General features: G+C 39.4%; 1 protein-coding gene and 1 long non-coding RNA gene across 2 annotated transcripts; both read right to left on the bottom strand.

Annotated features, from left to right (window-relative positions):
* Positions 1 to 4,530: 4,530 nt before the first annotated feature.
* On the bottom strand, positions 4,531 to 7,816 carry LOC139193984 (uncharacterized). Its single transcript, XR_011578576.1, has 3 exons — positions 7,232 to 7,816; positions 6,563 to 6,592; positions 4,531 to 5,879 (listed from the first exon to the last, which is right to left on the bottom strand). It is a non-coding gene; the product is annotated as an uncharacterized lncRNA (long non-coding RNA).
* A 7,311-nt stretch (positions 7,817 to 15,127) lies between these two features.
* LOC108172459 (uncharacterized) lies at positions 15,128 to 16,035 on the bottom strand. The gene has a single exon (XM_017330031.3). The coding sequence runs from the start codon at positions 15,959 to 15,961 to the stop codon at positions 15,341 to 15,343; it is 621 nt and encodes a 206-aa protein (XP_017185520.3). The 5' UTR covers positions 15,962 to 16,035; the 3' UTR covers positions 15,128 to 15,340.
* Positions 16,036 to 24,295: the final 8,260 nt, after the last annotated feature.

Genomic DNA, 24,295 nt, shown 5'->3' with positions numbered 1-24,295 from the left:
TGAAGAAAGTTGAGGTTCCACCATAAAATTAATTGCCAATATAAACCCCCCCATTTTCTTTCCTTGTATCAGGAGGTGAAGAACTCGATGAAAATCTGAAAAATTCTGAAGTCAAGAACCAAAATATTCAAGAAACGAAAATTCCCACTTCTATTTGACGATTGTAGAAGCATTGAAGAAATTAACAGACAGAATTTCTAGCGAAAATTATAAGAGAAATAAAGCTAGAAAGATGAAACTAACGAAAAGTTGAACCACCAGGATCCATGGTGTGAGCTTGGTGGCTCTGTTACCATGAAGAAAGTTGAGGTTCCACCACAAAACCAATTGATAATATGAGAAGTAGCTCAACTTACTTATAAGCCCATGCAAAGTCTCTCCTCCCATTAATGTGGGATTCATTCTCAACAAAAAGAGGCAAATAGAGGATCATTCCCCATCCCTCCCCCTCCCAATAATATTAGCTAATTAATCTAATCTAAATTTTGAAAAAAGTAATTTTAATTTGGGTGCAGAGAATAAACATATTGGTCTAACCAACTTGACTATTCATGTTTGGGCCACAAATAAAATTTAAGCCTAGTACTAGGCCATCTAATTTTCATTTCACCAAAGAGGAGTGACATCGGCCCGTTACAGCGCAATCCAGTTCGGGCTAGCTCATCTAGGCTCGGACTACCTTCCTAGGACACGAGATAATCCCTAGCAAGCTCGAGCTCTCGATCGTCCATCCAGAAACAGATAATCCACATGGCCAATCAAGCCCCAAAATTTTCGCTAATTAATCTAATCTAAATTATGAAAAGCGTAATTCTAATTTGGGTGCAGAGATAAGTATATTGTCCTAACCAGCTTACTATTCATGTTTTGGGTCACAAATAAGCCTAGTACTAGGCCATCTATTTTCATTTCACCAAAGACGTGTGACATCGACCCTTTACAGCACAATTCAGGCTAGCTCATCTATGCTCGAACTACCTTCCCAGAACACGAGATAATCCATTACGAGCTTGAACTCTCAATCGTCCATCTCAAATAGCATAATCCACATGGCCAACCAGGCCCCGAAAATTTCGCGATTCCTTAAAGCTCAAGGGATGCGTCGCCAGACATGGCATAGCCTATCAGTGTACAAGCATTTAAAAAACCGCAGGTCGAGCTAGCTCACAAGAAATCCAGTTATTGTCATAAGTAAATGACCAACGTACCCTCACTCCAGCATAGCAATAAGATTGAAGATACCTTCCAAGATCCCAATAAATGGAGGCAGATGCCTCTAAGCTCAAGAGTCAGAACCTTCGTCAAATTCAATCTCTACGATTACAATTTTCAAGTAATTCTTAAATCAAACCCATAAAAAACCTAATCTCTTCAGCTCAGTCCAAAGCTTTCTTCAAAGCTTCAGCCTATGATTCTTAACATTAAAAATAAAAAAATAAAATAAAATAACCATTTATAGCATTGCTACTTCGTATATTATGATTCGGTTGACGATTCCTACCATTGATCACCAATCTATAAGGAAACTTCTTAGTCTAGTTTTATACCAAAGCTATCGTTGGACTCTCCTAGCACTATCATGTCCTCTATAACTTGAATCTTGATATTTCAACGTTTTTTTTTTTCAAAGTGTATTACTTCTCTTCCCCTACGCTCCTAGGTAAAGCATATATAACACACCTCGGTCCCAGAGACATAAAAAGGAACCTAACCAAACTAGCATCTCATTCGGTGCTCAATCGTTTTTGTTAAAAGAGTTAGATCTAATAGCAAACCTACAAATGATTACGTTGTGGCAGCCCCCAACAATGGCATGCTGACTCTCATATTTTCTCTTAAGTCATCTCTTGGCATTGAGAATGAAAACAACATCTGAGACAAATCCAACACTCCCAGATCTGCTCACTCATTTATGTTAATTATTTATATCATTACTAACTCATTGAATTTTCAAAGGTTTTTGGAGGATGATCCATTATATGATTGGAGTGAGAACGTACTGGAACTTTTGGTGTTCCAAGCACAAGCAGATACAATTTATAATATCAAGTTGTAAATGAAATTCAGATTTGTAAAGGCGTGACCATACTTAGAACATGAGAGACGTTATAAGCATATTATTCATCAGTTCAAGTGTAAGTCTTTTCTTTTTCTTTTTTACTCTAGCATAGGCGTGGGCTAGAGGACGACCCTCAAACACCAAGCCTACCAAAATTTATTAGATAAGAAAAAAATGACAACAAGAAAAGCCAAAACCTCGAAGAAAAAATACAAAGGTTATAAAATCTTACATGAAACGGTAGTTAGGCATGCGCAAATCTCTATGAAAAAAATAAGAACAGAGGTGAATCCCACCAAGTACAACTCGAGCTCATAGCACATGATTTGCCAAATCATCTGCGGCTTGATTACCTTCTCGTAAAATATGAGTCGAGTATAAGTCTAATAAGTAGCGGAGGTAGGAATTTATAATGATGGGGTCAAAAAATAGCTTTCAAAAATCGGTTAGACTTTCATTTATAATTGTCCACGACGTGTTCTCAAATTTTGGAAACGTCGTATCACAATATCATTATTAATAAAATCAAATACATCATTCTCCATGTATACAAACTAAACTATCATTTAACCATTGATCTTTCATTCAATTACGATGTGGATTCTTCACAATATTCATCACTGAAAATTCTTTTTCAACGGAAGCAGTTGCAAATGGTAAAATCAAAGCTAATTTGACTAGCAAGTACACCAAGGGTATCATCTATCCCTCTTTGCCTCCACTACCTTTTGTGCAAGACTACTAATTTCTTTCAACACAGCAAATTTCATTATGCAAACGCATGTCAAAAATATAATTCTCAAGTCCAGAAGATAACCGTTTAATCAAATTTACCAAGCTACCATAGTGTGAGTCCCAATGTGTGTCACTTGCATTGTACGTTTGACACTAGTGTCTTGATTCAAGTCTTACCCACTTGAATAGGTAGATGTATGTCAATTAAAAATATTAATTAAAGATCCTCATTAATTGAAAATCCTTATTATTTCATATGCATGTTGATACAGGGGTAAAAAAAAAATCAAAATGGCAGGTTTACAAACTTATTGGGATCAACGGATGCCAATGTCCCTGTATTGGCTCTCTACTGAGTCTAATTAACCCTTTTTTAATTAGTGGAAATTTTTAATTAGCTTAGGATATCCTTAAGTTGGTAGTTTTTTATGCATGTGGAGATTTTCATACGTGATTTCCTTCGCGGAAGTCAACTCAGGTAGTATGCAGTAAGGTGAAGGTGCGGCCTGGCTTATTCCTTTTTCTTTTTTCTTTTTTTTCCTTGTATCGCTCTCATGCGGTTCTAGTGAGACAGCCAGTGGGGATGGACGGAGGTCACACTGGGAGCAAGTTAATTAACCAACCTATATAATTAATGTTTATTAACTTTTGAAACTAAAATAATATTGTTAATTAGTTGAGAAGTGCTAGCCGGACTCGAACGTAATATTTTATTCATAATTGTTACATGTTGCTTCGACCTCCAAAACATTAGTACCGCATTGGAATTTGGGACATATACCCCTATAAAAAGTTGGTAAATAACTCGTCGATCGTTTAGGGAGAGAAATAGCTAGGAAGGTTATAAGTGAAGTCACTGTTAAAAATTACTATTTGCTAGACGAGAGTTTGTTGATGCACTTATGCGAATATCATGGTTTTTTTATAGCAAATAATTTAGTAAAGACAGAACTCTTTGAAACAACTAGTACCAATACAGTTAAAGTTTAAAGCCTCTAAAGTCGAAGCAGGGAGGCAATAATCCCCAAAATGGTGATTCAAGACCCAAACTCCAACATTAGCAAGCTTATCAGCCACAAAATTGGCTTCCATAAATATATGTTGTCATCGAATGTTGAGGAAAGAGGTCGCACTTGGTGCGATGGCAAGTGCCTTCACCCATGAGCGGTAGGTCTCGGGTTCGAGACTTGGGAGCAGCCTCTCCATAAAATGGGGGTAAGGCTAGCCGACATTCACCTCTCCCAGACCCTGCGTAAAGCGGGAGCCTTGTGCACTAGGTACGACATTTTATCGAATGTTGAGGAACCTAGAAGCCAGTCATTTGATTTCTTCGATAAAATTAGGGTTTTTGAACTTTAATGCTCGAAAAAGATTGAAATTTCATTAAAATCTGGTGTAAGATTATATATACATTATAGTCCTTTGATGTGTACTTTAATTCAAATTCATATTCTATTTTTGTTTTAATATTTAATATGTATTTTATTCAATTCTCCCATAATTAAATATTCAAATTTATTAATAAACACGTTTTAATTTATTAATTTTGTTTAACTCCCTCCAAATATATCCTTATAAAACTAACAGAAACACTAAAAAACCATTACAAATAAGAAAAATATATAAAAACACAAGTGTATCAAAAATATATTAAATGAATTAACGTACCTAAATGAAGAACACAAATTGTGTCGGGATATATTATATAAAAAATTATTTTACCTAGATGTCTCGAAAAAAAAAAGAAATAAAAATTAGAATTAAAGGTAATTGATACATTAAAATTAGAAGAACAAGAAAAAAAATATAATAATAAATGAAATAAAAATTAGAATTAAATGTCACATCCCGACCCAGGGTCCACCACATCCCAGGCTTATTTCACCATCGTAACACGATATTGTCCGCTCTTAGCCCCGATCACGGGCCCACGGTTTTGTTTCTGGGAACTCATACGAGAACTTCCCAGTGGGTCACCCATCATGGAAGTGCTCTCGTGCATTACTCGCTTAACTTCCTAGTTCCGATGAACTCCGAAGCCAATGAGCTCCCAAAAAGGCTCGTGTTAGGTAGAGATGTGAATATATATATATAAGGCTTACAAGATCCACTCTCCTAGGCGATGTGGGATGTTACAATCATTGTCACATCCTGGCCCGGGCCCCACCACATCCCGGGCTCGACTTCATCGTAGCACGATATTGTCCACTTTGGACCCCGACCACGCCCTCATGGTTTTGTTTCTGGGAACTCACGAGCAACTTCCCAGTGGGTCACCCATCATGGGATTGCTCTCGCGCGAACTCGCTTAACTTCGGAGTTCCGATGGAACCCAAAACTCCCAAAAAGCCTCGTGCTAAGTAGAGATGAGAATATACATATAAGGCTTACAGGATCCTAACCCCTGGGCGATGTGGGATGTTACAATCCACCCCTCTTAGGGGCCCGACGTCCTCGTCGGCACACTTCCGGCCAGGGATTGGCTCTGATACCAAATTGTCACATCCCGCCCCGAGCCCCCACCACATCCCGGGCTCGACTCTGCTGTAGCACGATATTGTCCGCTTTGGGCCCCGACCACGCCCTCACGGTTTTGTTTCTGGGAACTCACGAGCAACTTCCCAGTGGGTCACCCATCATGAGATTGCTCTCGCGCGAACTCGCTTAACTTCGGAGTTCCAATGGAACCCGAAGCCAGTGAGCTCCCAAAATGCCTCGTGCTAGGTAGAGATGGGAATATACATATAAGGCTTACATGATCCTAACCCTTGGGCGATGTGGGATGTTACAATATATTGACACACCCCGACCTGAAATGTCTACCAGAACTCTGAATCGAGTTGTGCTGGCCGACACCTAGAAGGTGACGAAGACATAAGGTGAAGTGATGTGGAAAAAATGAATAAATTAAACCTAAAAATGCCTAATCAAAAGAGTGTGCGTGTAAGCGGAATTGAACCCTTTTCACACGTGATGTCAGAGTATAAGACAATATAGTAAATAGGATGAGGGTTATACCATTGAAGGTAACCATCTCCTGAGATTTGCCAGAATCCTCATATACGCGTAAACACAGCTACTAAACCTGGAGGGGCAAAAAACAAAGTTGAGTGGGTCAGCAAAACAATGCTTATACGAAAACCTTTATTTTTGAATATACTAACCCATCGCCTTAAAACAAGTATAGTTTCCTTAAAACATACTACGTAAGTATGTAATCAAATATAACAACAATATAACCAAAAATATACCAAGTTATGATATATCAAATGCCAAAGTAATATAATCATGTGATAATCAATTATAAGTAGTTTGCTCATCATCTAAACTAGCACACGAGTTGGAACTGCCTAAGGCAATTCTACCCGACAGGACTGGGTGTAATCAAGGCGCTCTAGTACTACGATCACGCGAAGACTGGTGCAGAAGCACGATCACATACAAGTCGGATTGCCTAATGCAATCTACCCGACAGTACTGGTACCTAACTTGGATCCAAGACGAGCGAATGGTGCGGATGTGAACATACACGTGAAGCACTGGCCCTGGCCTTGGCCCTGAGCAGAGTACTAACACCGGGGTGCAGCAAGATGAGCATGTATAAATATGTATGAATGTCATGACAATAATATCTCAACCATATAACAGCATTTATCACATTTCATATCACAATATCGAATACTTGGCAATATAAGCGTAAAAGTGAAGTAACTACGCATTTAGGGAAACTATCAATATGTATAGGTATAAAATAAACTGTCCACTCACAGATACTTCGCCGGTGACGAGCCACGCAACCTAGCGAAGATGGAAACACCACTAATAATTACCCCTTAGCACATAAAGTTACAATTAATAAAACTATATTATAACAATTGAATTTGGGAAAACAGACGTCGAATTACCATAAGAAGGGTCCCGCTTAAATTTCCGAAAGTCAACAAAAGTCAACAGGATGAATATTCCCTGAATGACGGAATATTCTCAAATGGATGGGATATTCCCTAACGGAATATTTCATCTGGGTTAAGGGTTATTAGGTTGGGTTAGTTTAATAGGTTGGACTTAAGGGTTCTAGGCCTAAAGGCCTAAACTAAAAGGGTTTAGGGCTTTAGGGATTGGGTTTGGGGTTTAGGCCTTCAATTTAACAAATAACATAAAAATAAAAGAATTAAAAGGGTTAAGGGTTTGGGTTTGGAGTCACGGGCCAACGGCCTTATTCTACTTGGCCCCAAGGGCCTGGGTTTGAAAGGGTAGGGCTTAAAAGCCTAGCCCGAGTCCAACATATGGGTCGCCAAACCCAAAGGAAGAGGAAGGCCAGAATTCGGCCGGAAAACTACACAACATTTAAATGTTCACAAATTCCTCGTTAATCAACGAAATCGAGTGAAACAAAAATAAAAGTTGTAATTCTAGAAGAGACGAAGAGAATGGTACCTCGCATGACATCTAACTTGCAGTTTTTTGGCCGAAAAACTCCTCGAAAGCAGTCGGACTCGTAGAAAACCGGGTAAGATTCAAATGAGTATAACTTCTTCAATACTCAACGAAATTGGGTGAAACAAAAAATAAAGTTATAGTACTCAGTGAGACGAAGAGATTGATACCTTGCATGCCGGCCAACTTACCGTGGTTTGGCCGGAAATTGGCTCGAAAGACACGGGTCAAACTTGAACTTCTCGAAACCGGGTTGTTTCACATCAAAGCTTCCTCAAACCTTGACTAGGGACCCTAGGGAGTTGCGTAGAGGCTTTCCCGAGTCCTAAAACATCGTGACTCGGTTGAAAACACGTCGAACTCAACTCGTCCGAGTTCGGGCCTTCCGAGTTGGTGAGTCAAAACTCATCCATTCTTAGTTTGGTTGGTATGGTTGTGTTCGTGGAGGTAAGGTGAACACAATGGTAAGGTTTTTAAGCTCGAACAATGAAGATTTGGGGTTGGTCTTCCTTGTTGCAGAGAAAAGAGAGTTTCGAGAGGGAGAGAAAAATAAGGAAGAGAGAGAGAAGAGAAAAGTAAGGGTTTCTGATTGGTGCCAAAAATGAGGGAAAGGATGTGAGTGGTGGAGAGGAAAAGAAGGAAAAGTAAAAGTTGAATGGTGTGAAAGAAAGGGGACAGGATCCCTTTTTGGGATTGGATGGGTTGATTTTGTACAATTTAAAATGTACAAAATCTGCCTCTTTGACAGTGTTTCCAACACTGTAAATCTTGTACGCGCTTCTACAAAATACCCTTAGTTAACGTACTTTAACGGAGCGTAATTTTTTCGTTACAGATCCAATTCGAGTCTAACACACATCCACACGTTCGTAGCGACGAGTACTATGAGGATACGCTAAAAGAATAAGTCATACGTTTCTCTGGGCGATGGTCAATGAAAGTCAAAGTCCTTGCCTCTAAAGCATTTTCGTAAATTCACGCTTTTAAAATTAATAAAAACGTAAAATTAGGGACGGGTCGTCACATAAAGGTAATTGATACATTAAAATTAGAAGAACAAAAAAAGAGAAATAAAACATCAAAATATAATTAATTAATAAATGAAGAGATTAAATATATCAAGAGAAGAAAATTAGATATTAATTTTAAACAAGATTAGAGTTTAAAAGTCATCTTCTCCAAGAATTAAAAAAAAATGCTTTTTATTATAAATCTAATGAGCCTTCTTGCAGTCTTATCTTCCCTAGAAACCGTACTAATTTTAATTTAAAGTTATTTGGTCTAATTTAATAAATAATTTTATCTGTCGGTATAAGTTAATAAGTATTTTATTTTCTATAATAGGTCAATTGAAATGGCTCTCATCTTCAACTACAGCCAAGGATATAAAAAATATCGGCGAAATATTTTTGTTTTTTTTAGTTACTGATATTTTAATGGGTATCCAATGAGTTTTCGTCAAAATATCGCGATATTATCGATAATATCGCGATATGAAATTCAAAAATTCTTGAAAATTTCTGAAAAGTCTCAATTTTGAGCATAGAGGGATTCGACCCCCTCCCATTTGACTCCTTAACGCCTTCACCACCATATCACTTATGTTGTTGTGATAATATGCTAAAATATTTATATATATGGTTTTGTTTTGAATTCTTTTTACAAGAAACAAATTTGCACATATTCCAAATTTTTTGTGGTATTATATTTTAAATTGTGTCAATTAATTACTTAGTCAATGGCATGTGGTTTTTAATTTTTCTATTTTTTATTTGGTCACTTACATGGTAGGGTTGGAAAAAATTCCCGAAAATCCCAAACCAAACCGAAAAAGTCCCAAACCCAAACCGAAAAATCTCAAACCAAAACCATCCTGAAGTTCAGGAATGCCATCCCGAAAAATACCGAAATTTTCGATATGGGATTGGTTTCCAAATCCCATTTGTTTGGTAATCCCGAAAAATACCGAAGTATTCGGTTTCCTATTGACTTTTGGGTTTTGGTTCTTAAAAACCATTGTCATGGTTGTTGACTACTCTTCACAATACATTTACTCTACAAATAGAGATGATGAAGATAGTGCAAATTTTGAACCTCATAGAAACTCTATGTGGTACTAAGTCACTCATGTATCTTACCATGCAATGTATAAAGTGTAAAATATTGTACTAATTCATTATATATAAATGATTATGGTGTGTTTAAATTTCTTTCATTAATTACTACATATTTTCTACATTCACAGTATTTGCCAACTCGCTATATAATCAACTTAAATCAGTTAAATCCATCATGCAATGCATTTCCTTCCAATTTTTTGTGATAAACTAATAGATAATTGACTAAATAAAAATCCTGCAAAGTTTCAATAAAAATTTCCAAGTTTTTCTTACAATTTTCGTGGTTTCCATATTATTTTTATCGATATCGATAATATCCCAATATTTCCATCGATATTTCTGTGTTTTTGGACTACCGATATTTCCGATATCATCGATATTTAATACCTTCACTACAGCTAATAAAAACAATTTTTCTCTAAAACTAAGGTTAATACCACTTGCTAACCTAGTCCTTGAAAACACAAATATTGATTGGCTCAATCCAAATATCAATGGTTTAATTGCATTTTGCTCGATATTTTGGTCATTTTATCAAATATTTTCTTAAAGAAAAAAGCTTAAAAGTTTACTATATAAAGTGGGGACAAATTGCCTTGTTAAGAAAATGTTAGGAACTGTATATTATTAACAAATTCAGATACAAACTTCACTACTTGGGCACACCCCAGATACCAACTAATTAATACACCTCCAAATCTAAAACAAACACTCATCTCTAAATCGCCGCCCTCCTATCGCACAATATTTAGCATTAATCTTTTCTACAATCAGTAAAAACAAATATGAAAAAAATTGTACCTTTGATCTTCGTCTACATGGTTGTGCTAATTAAAGCCAAAAACAACATGGATATCGACAATGACGAAATATATGATGCCGTTGGAGTTTGCTTTGGCGTCTTCGCCATAATCTTACTCATATTCTGGATCTCTTTCCGCAACTAGAGACAATCTTTGGTCGACCCGTCGGAGCACTACGAGAGCTCCGCAACCATCGAACAAGGCCTTGATGAAGCAACAATATGTAGCTACCCGAAACTGCTCTACTCTGAGGCCAAACTGCAAATGGAAGGTTCAGTTTCAGCACCTTCTTGCTGTTGTATATGCTTGGCAGATTATGAAGACAAAGATATATTGAGAGGTGTGCCGAACTGCGGCCATTATTTTCATCAAATTTGTGTGGACAAATGGTTGCAGCTCCACCCGACTTGCCCGATTTGCAGAAACTCGCCTCTCGATTCGTCTGTGTGCTTGATGATTACTTCTGAGGTGTAATTAGTTACTGATTAGATGGTGAAGTTTTGGATTAGTTCATTTTCTTTGACTCATGTATCAGTTGTAAACAATTTCAAGAGTTCTTGTGCAGCAAGAAACATTGATAACAATTTAATTGTCATTTGCCAATTAACTTAAGATAAATCATGCATCTTTTGATCGAATCTCTCTCTTCTTATTGATTCGACCACAATTTTGATTTGATATTTCATGTACTCGTGTCTAAAAAAAATACTAGAAAGATGGAGTGGAGAAGAAAAGGAAATTATAGTTGATAAGGAAAGTAGTTCTTAAAATTATAAGTCAAGCTCAAACGATCGAGCCAAGCTGAAGCCTAATTTGAGCTAGTTCGTTATAAAATTCTAGCTGCTCGACCCGCTTTACAGCCTCTAGAGAAAGAAACGCAAGACCCCCTGGGTAGTCATTAGGCATGAAATCTTCACGCATATCTCCACATTCAGGTCCAGTGACACAGCAAAATCAGGTGCAGAAAAATCTTCTGTTGAATTACTTTCTCAAAATTGCCACCCGAACTGTCTCGGTCACCTTCTGCCGCCGTATCCTCCTCCTGGAATAGCGGTGCTCTCGTGGTTCCGGATCCAGATTTCTTCAAACCAAAACACCTTATGCGAGAATTTGGCCCTTCAACGTCATCTCAAAACCATTTTCCAAAGGGTTTGTCAATATCTTCCATTGGAACTCCAGTGTACCTCTCACACTCTACATCACGTTGTCGAATTTCCCACATAGAGAACATGTGTTTTGCAACATTTCGTACCTTAAATCCACCCATTCCCAACCCCCATTGCCACCCGAGAACTTCATCCTCATCCCTCACCGTAACGGTTTGGACACATCCAATCCCACCCAAATCCTCAGCACTCTCCAAGCAATCTCCTCCCCTTTTGCAATCAGTAGTGATATATGCACACAAAGGTCTCTCAATCTCCTCCCCCATCGCTTGTGTCATCAAAACCAGTGGTAGCCCCTTTACTTGTATCCAGAATTCCTGCGTGGTACGAGGAATTGTACGGAGTTTCCAGGCTATCGACTCTGCCAAGACCACAACTATATCTTGAACGTCCATGGTCCACCTCGCAAGATAGCCCTTCGTTGCGCCATGGAATTAAATGCGAACACAAACAAGTTATCTGCCAAGTTGACAATATTGACTTGCGCTATTGACCGCCACAAGGGCTGCATACTTTGTATGAAAGCTGCCTTATTAAAATGCTTGTGGCAGCGATGGCACTCAAGCAAGCTGGAATTTCTTGGCCTCTAATGGCGGAGGTGATGGCAGCTCGTACTCAGCAGTAATGTTTGCACGAGATATGCATGCCGCATCGGTGGAGTTGGAAGGAGGTGCACAGTTGGTTCTTACGGTGCTACAATGGAATACAGAGATGATATGCCTCCTTTGGGGCATTTGGTGAATGATGCTCGACACTTATTCCGTTGAATTCCCCACATAAGGCTGACTTTTACTAAAAGGGAGGCTAACAAGGTTCGACACAGGTTGGCTAGATTGGGTTCATTCTTAAATGAACAAATGGTGTGGTTCGAGGAACTTCTAATCACTGATCTTATGTTTGAGGATATAGTATAGCTTTATAATTTTATTGGTGTGGATGCTCTTTTTCTTTTGACCGAGTTGAAATCCGCGGCAAGGTTTTTATCAAGACTCTTTTAGTGCACCTCATCCTCTATTTGTACACTTATTTCATTATCACATCAATGAATATCGTACTTTTTCTCAAAGAAATGCTTGTTTAAGCTTTCCTACCAACAAGAATTTCGAAATTTTGAAATCCTCAGGGTTCTTATCTCCCACAACCACCACCTGGTCCTCCTCTTCAGTCAATGCAAATTTCGCAGCAAAACTTGATGCAACTGTTAGCTGTTAACCTATGTAGAATGATGTTCTTGTATACTGAGAAGAAGGAAATGCATAGCGCAGAGAAGAAGATGAATAAAGAAAATGTATGTTATTGAATATATTTCTTAATGAATAAGTAATACAAGGAAAGCTACTACTTATACTTTCTTACAACAATCTTATCTAACTACTTAACTAATTCTCTAAACTTATTACAAGTAGCACAATCTCATTCATCAATACTTATACTCTATCACCCCCTCTCAAACTCATGCCTTGAGGATTCAAGCATGAGATTGTTACAATGAGCATGGAACAAAGGTGCACTCAATTCTTTTGTGAATATCTGCAAATTGTTCTTTAGAAGACAAACAACACAAAAAGCTGCTTCCTGGCTACCCTTTTCCCTTACAAAATAGACTTCAATTTTAATATGACTTGTCTTTTGATGTTGCACTGGATTGAAGGACAAGGCAATGGCATACAGATTATCACAAATAAAACTAGAGCATAAGGCAAAGATACTTGCAGAAAATTGAGATGTTGCTTGATCCAGTCAAGTTCTGTAGAAGTAGATGATAGAGGCATGTATTCTGCCTTAGTAGAAGATCTGGAAATAGTATGTTGCTTCTTGGATGACCAGGAATTGGGATTTGAGCCTAAGAACACTACTAAACTAGTGGACCTTCTATCATTGGGATCTCCAGCTCAATTAGCAGAACTAAAAGCCTTTAACAATAAATCTCCTCTGGTATAAGAAATGCCAAAGTGCATAGTACCCTTCAAGTACCTCAAAATCCTTTTTGCAGTGGTAAAATGAGAAACCATTGGACTCTGCATGAACCGACAGGCCTGATGCACAGAGACTGCAATATCAAGTCTAGTGAATGTTAATTATTGTAGTGCACCTACAATGATTCTGTATAGAGCTGGATTTCCATATGGTTGACCATCATCCTTAAGAGAAATAACATTCTCACGACCCCTAGCAACACATCTAAATGTGTTACACTCATGAGGCATGTCATGTAATGCAAGGATTACAATGTCCTCAGCAGCAAAATAAACCTCTACAGCTAACAGATAATCCCTAGCCTCAATGATCTTATGCAGATATTGAGATGTAGTATCAAACTCTTTCTTAATGGTTAGTTCTAGAGATAGTTGATAATTGTTCTTTCAACCGAGTCCAAAGATCCTTAGAGCTTGAGCTACCAATTGCGCATGACATGGCAATAGGGGAAAGAGTTGCAGTAATAAGTTGCATATTGGCACGGTCATGCATTTTCCAGACAACAAAAGCATTACTTTCCACAAAAGTAAAAGAGTATACCATAATCACCAGATTGTGATGTATGCTATGTAGGACACGGATTAAAGCCTTCCACAAATCTCATGATGCCATTACTTTCCAGCAACAATTGCATTTCGAAGTGTCAATTCAAGTAAATGGAGACATCTTATTTCACATTCATACAGAGGTGAAAATCATAGAGATTAGAGACGTGATTGGAGATTTAATGAGTTGAAGTTGCGATGCAGTCATCATTTTTGCAGCAATCAAACCAACAGAGCTTGAATCTTGAAAATTCACTGAAGACTGGTCAGAAACACGTGGTGTGCACGATTGAGAAGACATAGAAGAAGATCGATCATGATGAAATTGAGGTTCCACCATAAAATCAATTGGCAATATGGAGAGTAGCCCAAAACCATATAAGCACATAGCAAACCTTGTCCCCTACCGAGATGGGACAACTCTCAACACGCCACCGTACGTGTGGCGGATTTTCAAGCCTACACATGAACAACAAATGGGTGACGTGGAGTGCGTGTGGCCGTTTGGCCTCACACGGGGACAACTTGCTCTGATACCATGATGAAATTAGAATTCCACCATAAAACCAATTGGCAATATAGGAAGTAGCCCAAGCCCATATAAGCACATAGCAAACCTTGTCCCTCACTGATGTGGGACAACTCTCAACACGCTCTTGCATGTGTGGCGGATTTTCAAGCCTACACGTGAACAACAACTGGGTGACGTGAAACACGTATGGCCGTTTAGCTTCACACGAGGGGACAACCCATTCTGATACCATGATGAAATTGAGGTTCCACCATAAAAACAATTGACAAGGAAAGTAGCCAAGACCATATAAGCACATAATAAACCTTGCGGTGAGACAACTCTCAACAGATCACAGATCAAGATCAACCAAACTCTAGTGACGAAGGGTTTCAAAAAGACGAACAAAAGTAGAATTTTCAGAAGACGACGACTGATTCAAGGTGAGCGGAAGCAAAAGAGAGGACCGGTATATCAAGCGCAAGCAGCAATGGCGATCGATACTATGTTAACCTAATATAGAAATTAATGCACAGCACTAGAAGGAGAAGAAGAAAGAAAACGTATGTTCTTGTAATGAATAAGTAATACAAGAAAAGCTACTATTTATACTTTCTTTCTAAGGACTGCGTCCGGGTTCAAACCCTTCACCTAGAACACTAAGTGAAGAGATTAGTGTAGTAAACTACTATGTGAAGAGATTAGTGTAGTAGTTTACTAAGTGAAGAGATTAGTGTAATATTTCGCATCGCTTGTGCAATGCTTTAGTTGATATCAGGTCAGAAACTTCAATTTATGGAAATTGAAGCAGTTTATCGAAATAAAAATACAAGTAGTCTAATTAATAAACACCAGTTGTACATGTTCTCGCTTGATTAATTACACTCACCAATCAATCCCCAAACTAAAGCAGAGAAGTTGGGAGGACTAAAATAACGGGAAAACAAGCAACACAAACAAAAGTTCACATAGGAAAAGAAACCCTAGCTAATTAATCAAAGGTTTAGTTGATTTATTGGATTTTCCTTTTCCCATAACACACTGTTTAACAAGTTCCTTCAGTCCCTTCTTCTTCTTCTTCTTCTTCTTCTTAATCACATCAATTTGAGTTCTCTCAATCTCACTGATAACAATCTTCTCCTCTTTCTCACTCCTCCTGGTCATCTCTGCTCTCTCTTCTCTCTCTCTCCTCTTGACCATCTCCGCCTCATCATCTCTCTTCCTTTCGGCACTAGTCTCCATAAACTCCTCCTCCAGCTGCACGCACAGCTTCAGCACACGGTCCTCCACGTGATCCAGCCGCTCGATCAGCGACCCCTTCGCGTCGGTCTCCATCATGACGTGCTCGATCGGACGGCAGTGCTTCTCTAGGCTTTCTGGGGAGATCAACTCCGCGGACGATGGAACGTGCCCTCCGTCGCTCATGAGGGTCCCGCTCGTCCGCGTAGGTGAAGAGGTGCACGAGCTACTCTTGGGAGAATGAGTATGTGAATGCAAATGCGAATGCGACCCTCGGATTTCCTCCAACTGCCTCAGAATGGTGTCGAGCCGGTCCATCCTCGACAGAATTGGTTCCTCAGTAGTGTTGGCCATCGTCATTGCCACCATTATCTTCCCAGGAAACAAACACTCCTGTGATTCTTTCTTGTTCCTTTTTTATTCGTTGTTGTTTTAGATACTAGATAAAGATGTGGAATCGAGATGATGAAGACAGAGGTTGCTTATATACCGAAACGATACGTTGGACAACTGTAAGAATTGCGATACAGGTGCTGGATACGTGTTGATAACACGTGTCGTCAATATGAGTTACAAATAACAGTGGCGCATGCAAAGGACGAGGATTGGCCACCTGTTTCGTGACGTCATGCTGCGCCGGCCTACTGTCAAAGATTGGATTACGATGCAGCTTGGAAGATAGAGATGCTCAGATTAGAGAAGAAGGAACAACATTTTTTAGTGTGGTAAAATACGATTCGACATGTCGAGTGTAAAAAATTTATTTGTTTGAAAATTTAAAAAGAAATTTGACCAATAACGCATACTTAGTGTAAAAAATACTCTATCAGTATACCGAGTCGTGTTCTCGTTGTACTAAAAATTTCTCCAACTATAAGTTGCATTTTCCTCAATAATGCATTGATACATGTTGATATTTTTACATAAAACACTATTAGTCAAACATCAGAATTCATCTCATGTACGTAGGTCTCTTAGCTGAGGACGTAGTTACTTGTCCGCGGCCTTCATCCGCGTTTCACTCGTTGCTTCACAGTTAACAGTTAACACCGATATTTTTCTGAAATATAAGCAATCACACGTTGATACGTGGCATAGCGCGCGGCCGCAGGAAGGGAAGGAGATGCAAATTTGTCCTAGTTACTTGATTGAGGTTAGGCATTGGGATTTGGACCTAAAAACACAACCAACCCCGTAGTGGACCGTCTGTCATTGGGATCTCATGCCCAATCTGCATCACTAAAGGCCTTGAGGTGTAGATCTCCTCGAGTATAGGTGTCACCCACATTCATAGTACCTTTTAAGTACCTGAGAATTCGTTTTACAGCAGTATAATGAACTACCATAGGTTTTTGAATAAATTGGCATACATGATGCATTGAAAATGCAATGTCAGGCCGAGTGAAAATAAGATACTATAAAGTTCCCACAATACTCCTGTAAGCACCAGGATTAGCATAAGGATCTCCATCATCTTTAAGAAGTCGATTATATGGAAGGCATGGTGTGTCACAGGCCTTTGCTTCAAGCATTTCAGTCTTCACTAACAAATCATGAATGTATTTAGTTTGGGACAGAAACAAGCCACTTGTAGTCTTGGAAATCTGAATGCCCAAGAAAAAACGTAAGGGCCCCAGATCTTTGATATCGAACTCAGTAGTAAGAGCACTGATAAATGTGGAATTGCAGTTGTAGCACTCCCAGTGATGATTATATCATCCACATAAAGCAGAAGGGTCACAACTGTATTTTCAACATATTTGACAAACAAAGAAGAATCTGCATATGTATTGACAAATCCCAACTTAGGCAAGAACTTTGTGAATCTATCATTCTAGGCTCTAGGAGCTTGCTTCAAGCCGTAGAGTGATTTATGAAGTTTGCACACTAAAAGTTTATACCATACTTAGGGCCTCCGTATTTAGACCTCGTATAAATACTCAGGGGACTCAAATGTAATTATGTAATAAGGGAAGGGGCAAATATGTAATAAATGAGGAGCCTTTATTCTATAAAATGACCTATCACCCTCACAATTGGGGAGAGCCTCATTCTCACCCTCGGAGGCCAATTCCTAAGGCTCCTCACCCCCTCAAGCTCTCACTCTCAGAGCCTCTCAGATTCATTACAGAGGCTCTCTCTCTCCCCCTCATAGAAATACAATATCAGTGTGGACGTAGCCCAAACCTTGGGGTGAACCACGATACATCTTGTGTTATTTACATTTCTTGCAGATTCGCGGTCGGATTTACGTTGTCCCAAGACCTCCAGTTTTGTGCATCAACATTTGGCGCCGTCTGTGGGAAACGACACAAAAAATCATGTCGGTTCTCTTTCATTTTTTTCACCTCCACCGTGAATCTGCAAAAACCCAGAAACAGAAAATATCTAAATCTCAAACAGACACAGAGCTCTCTCTTTCTCCTCTTTGAGCACAACCTCTCTCTCTTTGTGACCACGTTTCATCCAATGAATTCCATTCTGTTAGAAAACAAGCGTCTCTTAACAAGACTGATGAGACTGAAAGTTGGAGTTCAGTCCCTTGCTCTCTTCCTCAGCAGTAAGCACCGCCAGAAGCAGTAGCACGACCCACGAGACTAACGAAAGCCCGTCGGATTCAAGCCCATTTTCACTTCAAGATCACTTCAGAAGCTACCAGGTGCATTAACCAGAGCCCTGTTTTGGTCGATTCATCGACGATGACGACGAACCTGCCGTAGTTAACGAGAGTAACTTGTCCGATCTGCACATATCTCTTGAACGACATTTTTTCAGACAATCTAAAAAAATCGACGCAGAGGAATCGGATAAGATGAGCAAGAGGCAAGAGACTCGCCACCATCTCCAATTGCTTGGATCTGGAGATTATGTACCTGGTCAAGACTTCTAAGTGCACCAATGTAGACTCGCCGCCATACCCAATTGCTTCAGTGAGCGTCGTGGTCCTCGCGACACATCTGCAAAACCCAAAAGCCTCCAACTAACTCTGGGTTGTCTCGCCTTCCCCGACGATGATTGCGGCGAGAATCCCGTCATAAAATGTCTCTACGTCCATGTTGGCTTTGTCAGACTCGACGACAACGACGCTCTCACCTTTGGAGAGGACGTCGCCCTCAGATTTGACCTAGGAGACGATCTTTCCCTCGGTCATAGTGGAGCTGAGAGCAGGCATGAAGATCTTCCTGATCTTGGATTGGACAGTAAGGGTGCGGCGGCGGGGACAGGAAGAGTTTTTCGTATAACAGCAGCATAAACATTGTTGTTGCTGTGGCAATCATTGGAGGACTCATAACCCCTGTTTTTCAGGATGCTAATAAGTTGGATTTGTATTTGCTATCCCAGAAATGGAAAGAGTTAGCGGAGAAGGGTCGTGGCATAAAGAGAAATGAGAAGGTCATTACTAGGGATCGACGGCTATCCCCACCATTTTCCGATCGCGCCCAGTCATCACGACATGAGCATCACTAGTAGCCGACTGGTCCCACACATCACCGTCACCTATAAACTCCTCGAACCATTTCTGTCGGTGATGCTGTCAAGGATGAGTCTAGATGGCTTTAGTCGACCACCCACATAGATTGCTTTTGTCGACCACCCAGGAAAAGTTATAGATGTGTTTGTTGTAAAGCATGTAAATCTGCAAAGAGATTGCTCTGAAAAATGGACCCATTATTCTCGAAATGGGCATTTACAAGGACCATGGTCACTTTATGTCTGATCACACGTGATAAGATTTCTGGCATAAGGTTGTATACAAGGGAGGAAAAGTCAGCTTATTATATGTGCTCAGAAAATGGAGCAGGGCCAGGGAGGGATGAGACAGAGAGAGGCGCAGTGGAAACAGAAAGCAAAAGAGAAAGTAAAAGCAAGGAATAAACACCCCACCGGAATGATGTGATTTGGTTTTCTTGTTTTTGTATAATGTAATTTATTTTTCCTATCTTTCGGAGACATCTATATAAACCCCATCAGAGAGTAATAAAAAAATAAAAAATAAAAAAAAAGGGCAAAGCTCAAAATAAATGGGCTGGAATGTTGTGTAGAGGGCGAAGGCCCATAAGTCCAAAATAGCTCCAACCAGGCGATCAAAAGTATGCCCAGTACTCCAAAATTATTCGGCAACCTATCGCTATTACCACCAATCAGGTGATCAAAAGTACGCCCAGTACTCCAAAAATTATTCGGCAACATGTCGCTATTACCACCAACCAGGTGATGAAATGTACAACCCGTACTCTAATATCATTTGGCAACTAGCCATTCATGTCACCAACCAGGTGATCAAAAGTACACACAGTACTCCAAATTATACATGAACATTACTCATGTCATTCATACATAAACATTCATGAGCATCACTCATGACAATCATACATAAACATTCATGACCATCATTCATGTCAACATTCATAAGCATCACTCATGTTAACATTCATGAGCATCACTCATGACAACATCGAGCATCACTCATGTCAATCAGCTTCAAAAGCTTCATTTACAGAGCTCTAGCTTCAAAAGCTTCATTTACAGAGCTCTAGCTTCAAAGCTTCACCTACAAAGCTTCAGTGCAAGGTATACAAATACCGCCTCCGAACAACCGCCACTTCGGCCCATACATGGATTCAATTTGAAGTATCCAGCTAGCAGACTCTATTGACCGAAGACTTGGGGGACTACATTATGTACCATATATTGGGCCTCATGAAAAATACTTGGGGGACTTAGCCCATTATTTATGTATTAAGGAGCGAGCCCTTATTCTATAAAAGGGACTCCCTCACTTTCATTAAAGAGCACCCATTATTCATGTACTGAGGAACGAGCCCTTATTTTATAAAATGGACTCCATCACCTTCATTAGAGAGCAACGCCACCAGCTGAGCAACCGCCTTGCCACGAGCATCACTCCTAGCCCATCACTTATGTACTGAGGAGCGAACCCTTATTTTATAAAAGGGACTCCCTCACCTTCATTAGAGAGGAACGCCGCCAGCTGAGCAACCGCATCGCCGCAAGCATCAACTCTGGCTCATCATTCATATATTGAGAAGCGAACCCTTATTCTATAAAAGGGACTCCCTCAGCTTTAACGCCACAAACCGAGCCAACCAAGGCAACATAAGCCACGAGCCGAGCTGCCTCGCAACATGTGCTACTTATAGTTGAGCATCATTTCAAATTGGGGCACCGCCTCATGTCTAGTATCAGTGTCAGACGCCATCTAGTTACTTCGGCCCACATATGGACTGAATTTCAAATCTCTAGCCAAAAGATTCTCTTGACTGAAGACTTGGGGGACTACTGTTTATATAATACTTAGGGCCTCCGTAGCCTCCGTATTTAGACCTCGTATAAATATTCGGGGGACTCAAATGTAATTATGTAATAAGGGAAGGGGCAAATATGTAATAAGTGAGGAGTCTTTATTCTATAAAAGGACCCATCACCCTCACAATTGAGGAGAGCCTCATTCTCACCCTCGGAGGCCAATTCCTAAGGCTCCTCACCCCCTCAAGCTCTCACTCTCAGAGCCTCTCAAATTTATTACAGAGACTCTTTCTCTCCCCCTTAGAGAAATACAATATCAGTGCGGATGTAGCCCAAACCTTGGGGTGAACCACGATACATCTTGTGTTATTTACATTTCTTACAGATTCGCGGTCAGATTTACGTTGTCCCAAGACCTCCGGTTTTGTGCATCAATAAATGGGATCCTGAAATCCAGGTGATTGAGCTATATGAACTTCTTCTTCTAAAACTCCATGCAAGAACGCATTTTTGACATCCAATTGTCTAAGATCCCAACCAAAATTTGCAGCAAGAGCAAGTACTAACCTCACAGTTGTAGGTTTAACCACAGGGCTAAATGTCTCACCATAATCCAAACCAGGTTCTCTTAACTAAACCCATTAGCTACCAAACGAACTTTATGTCGAGCAATAGATCCATCAGAGTGTCTTTTGATTTTGAAGATCCATTTGCAGCCAACAAGATTTTTAGTAGATGGCAAAGAAACCAAAGTCCAAGTACCCTGAGCTTTGAGAGCATCCAGTTCTTCTTGCATGGCCTTGAACCATATAGGACTTTTGAGAGCTGACTTGTAAAAGCTTGGTTCAATTGTTGACAAATCAATCCCCTCAGAATCTTGAATAGATGCTAGTCAAGCCTTCTTAATAATGTCATTTTTGCTTCGGGTTTGCATTGGATACAAATTGATTGGAGGAATATTCAAAACATGTTACATAGTATCAGGATGAAACTCGGTGTTCTTAGTACATATTATAGTATTTGAATCAAGTACCACAATGAGCTGAGATGAGAATTCAGGTGCACTAGTAATGGACTAAGGATTACGTGAAGGATTTGGATGAATATCTGGTATATTAAATTAAGGAGGTATTGATGCTGGTATATTATAAGATATTGGTGATGGAGACACAATGAAATTGTTTGTATTAACCACTGCTATGGGAAGAGAAGATGGAGTGAGAACTGATGCAGTAGGTTTAGTAATGATGGATTGTATCAATAAGTCTGCATATGGAAACTGTTGTTCATAAAAAATAGCATGCCTAGAAATGTATATCATTTTCTTAGGCACATCAAAACACATATACCCCTTATACTGAGAAGCATATCCTAGAAAAAACACATTTGATGGTTTTGGGTTGAAGCTTGGTGTTGTTGAATGGTTTTAACAAAAAGAAACAGGCACAACCAAATATTCGAAGATGTGATATTAATGGAGCTCTGCCAAACAAAAGTTCGAATGGTGACCTGTTTTTAAGAACAACAGTTGGCATTCTATTTAAGATAGGTAGCAGTTTGACAAGCATCGGACCAAAATTGAGGTGGCAATTTAGCAGTTTGCAATAACGTCACAGTGGTTTCTATAATATGCCTATGTTTGCGTTCAGCTAACCCATTTTGTTCTGGTGTGTATGGACATGACTTATGATGAACAATACCTTTGTTCAAAAGAAAAGATTGAAGCCTATGACTTATGTACTCTCCCCCTCCATCACTTCGTAAAATCTTAATTGTAGTAGATAACTGATTAAGTACAAAGGAATAGAATGCAAGAAAGGTAGAGTACAGATCAAACTTGTTTATCAATGGAAAAATCCAACAGTGTCTGCTATATTCATCAATGAAGATTACATAGTATTTGTAACCATCAACAGAAACACAAGGTGCAGGACCCCATAGGTCATTGTGCACAATTTCAAATGGCATAACAGACTTATGGACATGAGTTGGAAATGGTAGTTTGCTAAGTTTGCCTTCAAGGCAATGGTGGCACAACACAAATGATTTAGAAGGGGTACTAGGTACATTGGCTTTATTTAACATAAGAGAAACGACATTGTTGGTTGGATGACCTAACCTATGATGCCAAATCTGAGATTGAACAAGTTGTCCCAGAAAAGCTTTTGCAGATGGTTGACTTTGTGAAGTACCAGAATTGGTATAGGTAAGTGAATGAATAGGATATAGTCCATTACTACACAGCCCTTTGTAGAGAATCCTCCATGTGGCCTTATCCTAAATCCAATAACAAAATGCATCAAAGATAAGCCAACAATTATTATCAAGGCAAATCCTATGTACTGACAATAAATTTTGTGTTAACTGAGGAACATATAACACAGAATTTAATTTGATTGGTTTTGCTGGAGTATGAATGATAGAATTCCCAATATGAAAGACTTGTAAACCTTCACCATTGGCAGTTTGTATGGTCTCACTGGTAGGATAGGGTGATGCCAAAGATAAGTTGCTCATGTCAGCAGTCATATGATTGGTTGCTCCAGAATTAGTCAACCAAACTTGTGGAGGTGCTGATGGAGTTGCAGTTTGAGATGTAGAATTTAACACATTGTGCATAGCATGCATTGGAGATTGTTGTAATTGATGTGTGTGTCACTGTGGGAACCCTTGATATGAATACTGAGGTGGAGGAGGTGGCATGCGAAAGTTTGAAGGTGCAGATTGGAACCTATATGATTGTGGTGAGCTAAGAGGGCCAATGTAGTTAGGTCCTTTATCATTGTAGATACAAAACCAAGTCACATGATTTGTTTTCCCACAGATTTGATAGCCTTGCCTGTCTTGATGCTTTGCACCACAAAATGGAGCAGTGTGACCACCACTATTACATAACTGACATGTAGGAAACATAGGTGTAGATGAAGACCCTACTAAAGATATGGGAGAGTGACCAAGAATTCCTGGTGCAGGATGAGATAAAACATGCGCCTGATTCGAGTACATAGGTCTGGGATTAAAGAATCTATGTCTCTGATACTTGCCTTTGCCCTTATTTTTATTCCCATTGTAAGCTTTGTAACCTCCAGAGGCAAATTGGGATTGACCATGAGTATTGCCAAACGACTGTGATGAGGATGGTGCATTTTTAGAATTAGAATTAGCAACCATAGTAGTCATAAAGGATGCATTCAAATGATTCTCAACAATGACTTCTTCAACAAGTAACTGTGCCCTAAAGTCTTTCAGGGAAATGACACTTTCACAACCTCAGATGACACATCGAAAAGTATTGTATTCAGCGGGCAAGCCATTAAGAGCTAGTATTACAATATCCTCATCCTGAAAGAACACTCCAACAGAAGACAAATAATCCCTAACTTCTTTAATTCTTTGCAGATAAACAGAAATGGAATCAGACCCCTTTTTAATTGT

This window comes from Malus domestica, chromosome 02, assembly GCF_042453785.1.
Source record: "Malus domestica chromosome 02, GDT2T_hap1".
NCBI classification, from domain to species: Eukaryota; Viridiplantae; Streptophyta; class Magnoliopsida; order Rosales; family Rosaceae; genus Malus; species Malus domestica.
Note: the sequence above shows the minus strand (reverse complement) of the source record. Positions and strands in the feature narration are given on the sequence as shown.